Source organism: Nanorana parkeri, unplaced genomic scaffold (assembly GCF_000935625.1).
Source record: "Nanorana parkeri isolate BGI_ZX_2015 unplaced genomic scaffold, ASM93562v1 scaffold344, whole genome shotgun sequence".
Lineage (NCBI taxonomy): Eukaryota > Metazoa > Chordata > Amphibia > Anura > Dicroglossidae > Nanorana > Nanorana parkeri.
The window spans coordinates 1,314,266-1,316,624 of record NW_017306612.1 but is presented as its reverse complement, the minus strand read 5'-3'; the positions used below and the strand labels follow the sequence as shown (position 1 = coordinate 1,316,624).

The following is a 2,359-nucleotide window of genomic DNA, read 5'->3' as shown; positions in this document are numbered from 1 at the left end:
CCCCCCATCAGGTTATTTTAATTGTACATACATAAGATGTTCTACATCAGGGGTAGCCAAACTCTGGTCCTCCAGCTGCGGTGGAACTACAAATCCCATAATCCCATGGGTCATTGCAACATTCTCACAGACATGACTCCCGGAGAGATATGCATCATGGGATTTGTAGTTTAACCGCAGTTGGAGTGGACCAGAGTTTGGCTACCCCTGTCCTACATCACCTCTTGCTAAAGGAAGACTCCAGGAAAAAATAAAGTATTAACCACCCGCGCAAGGGGGCTCTACCCCCCAAAACTCCCCCTGCGATTCGGGACCGGTGGCGGGGACGAGACGAGCGTAGCTGACAGGTTAGTGTGGGGGGGGACTGGGGTAAAAAAAAAAGTGCTGGGCTTACGCTTTGCATTGCACTTGGTGATGTGCGGCTTGGAGGCAGCTGCTCGGCCATGGAAACCCGTTCCAAGAAGCTCTCTACGCACTGTTGTTGTGCCAATCTGAAGGCCGCATGGAGTTTGGAGGTCTGTAGCTTTGGACTCTGCAGACTATTGGCGACTTCTGCGCACTGTGCGCTTCAGCATGCGCTGACCCCGCTCTGTCATGTGACGTGGCCGACCACTTCCTGGCTGAGTTGCTGTTGTTCCCAGTTGCTTCCACTTTGTTATAATCCCAGTAACAGGTGACCGCGGCGGAATATTTAGTAGCCAGGAAATGTCACGGAACACCTGAATCCAATGATTTGGAAGGGGAGGGGCCCAATACTTTTGGCAATATAGTGTAGCTGTAAATGGCTCTGGACTGAAGTTGCGGCGGTTGCAGGGTGGGCGTGTCCCGCGTACCTCGTTGCGTTCTTATTCTCATCCCTGAAGCTTGTCCAGAACTATTTAAACATCGGATGAAGTGTGCTAACGCTCGCCCTTTTTGTCGGACTCCTTACAGGTTGTCGGAGGTAAGTCTCCAGAAATAGACTCTGCCGCCTGCGGGGACGTCGCGCGGTAACAAGTTATCAGGTGGTGATGTTGGCGAGAATGTTTATACGGAGGACTGCGAATCGCCGCTTCCCAATTAGCCCTCCGCGGCGCCCCCGGTGGCTCACGTGCGAGATTCCTGATCGCCTGCCATTGTTTTATCAGAGGAGCCATCTGCTGCTCTTCTGTTTCATAACTGTATGATGAGTATCAGATTTCCGCCAGCAGGCAGCAGCTGTGACACGATGTATCTCCGCCGCGTTCTCGCCGTACTGTCCGCCGGACCGTCGCTTGGGAGCCGCTGTGGGGAAGTAACGGAGCCGCATCGTTGTAACAAACGCTTCGCGATCAGATCAGCGATGGGATTGTATATCAGACCCCCTGGGCAGTGACGTCCCAAGGCCGGATGTCACCCGGAGCGGAGACCCGGTGACACCCCCGCCATGACGTCATCGCGCACGCACAGTCATCTCATTGACGCCTGCCACCAGCCATCTTGGTGATGGACGCCGGCAGAGAGAGGAGGGGACGTTCACCCAGCAGGATGAGTTATGCCGCCGGGTCCCCTCCTGACACTGTCGGGCTCTCGGTCCATGACCTAGTGACCGACTTTCTAGAGGGGGTGACACCAAAATGCTCCAACTACAAATCCCATTATGCCTCCTCCTCTGGGAGTCATAGCTATGGCTGTTAGAGTGTTGCAATGCCTCCTGGGACTTTTAGTTCCACACCATCTGGGTTGCCTGATGAGCATGAGCTTTGGTCTCTTCCTATGGAAGGCGGCTGGAGCTGTGCTGATTGGTGGTGCAGTTTGTATACATTGGTCACCATTTCCTCCGCCGTGTGTGCTCAGATCTGCACGTTTCCCAGAAAACACCACGGGGTCGGAGTGTAAGGCCCCATTCACATGTAGCAACATACCTTTGCAGCGGCCGGGATAGCGCGACTTTCGGGGCGACGATCCAGCGACGGTCCAGCGACGGTAGCGCGACCTTCTCCATCGGGCTCCATAGAAAAAAGCAAAATCGTGCAAAATCCGCCGAAAAAAGGTTACTGTAGAAGCGACTTGCGACCGCGACGAGCTAAGACAGCTCCATTGACTATCATTAGCCGGCGACTTCTCGCGATATCGCGCGGCAAAAATGCGCGATATCGCAGCGGAAATCGCGCGATAAGTCGCTACATGTGAATGGGGCCTAAATGAGACATTTTTGGAGTCCTGTGGGCTGGATGGCATCGGATATTTTCGCTGGTCTGGCGGTTTGTGAGCGTTGTCGTGAGAAGAAGAAGACGTCGTTAAATGAGATCTGCGTCTCTGTCCTCGGGCCCAGCGCTGGGCGAGCGCCGCATTCTCCGGAACGTGACAGAGACGCTCATTCCTCCTAATTCACCACAAT

General features: G+C 54.3%; 1 protein-coding gene across 1 annotated transcript in view; it reads left to right on the top strand.

Moving 5' to 3' along the window:
• Positions 1 to 993, top strand: part of TDP1 (tyrosyl-DNA phosphodiesterase 1) — a 52,447-nt gene extending 51,454 nt beyond the window's left edge. The window contains exon 12 of the mRNA XM_018558497.1: positions 934 to 993. Within this exon, the coding sequence (XP_018413999.1) occupies positions 934 to 993 (60 nt within the window). The remainder of the gene's footprint in view (positions 1 to 933) is intronic.
• Positions 994 to 2,359: the final 1,366 nt, after the last annotated feature.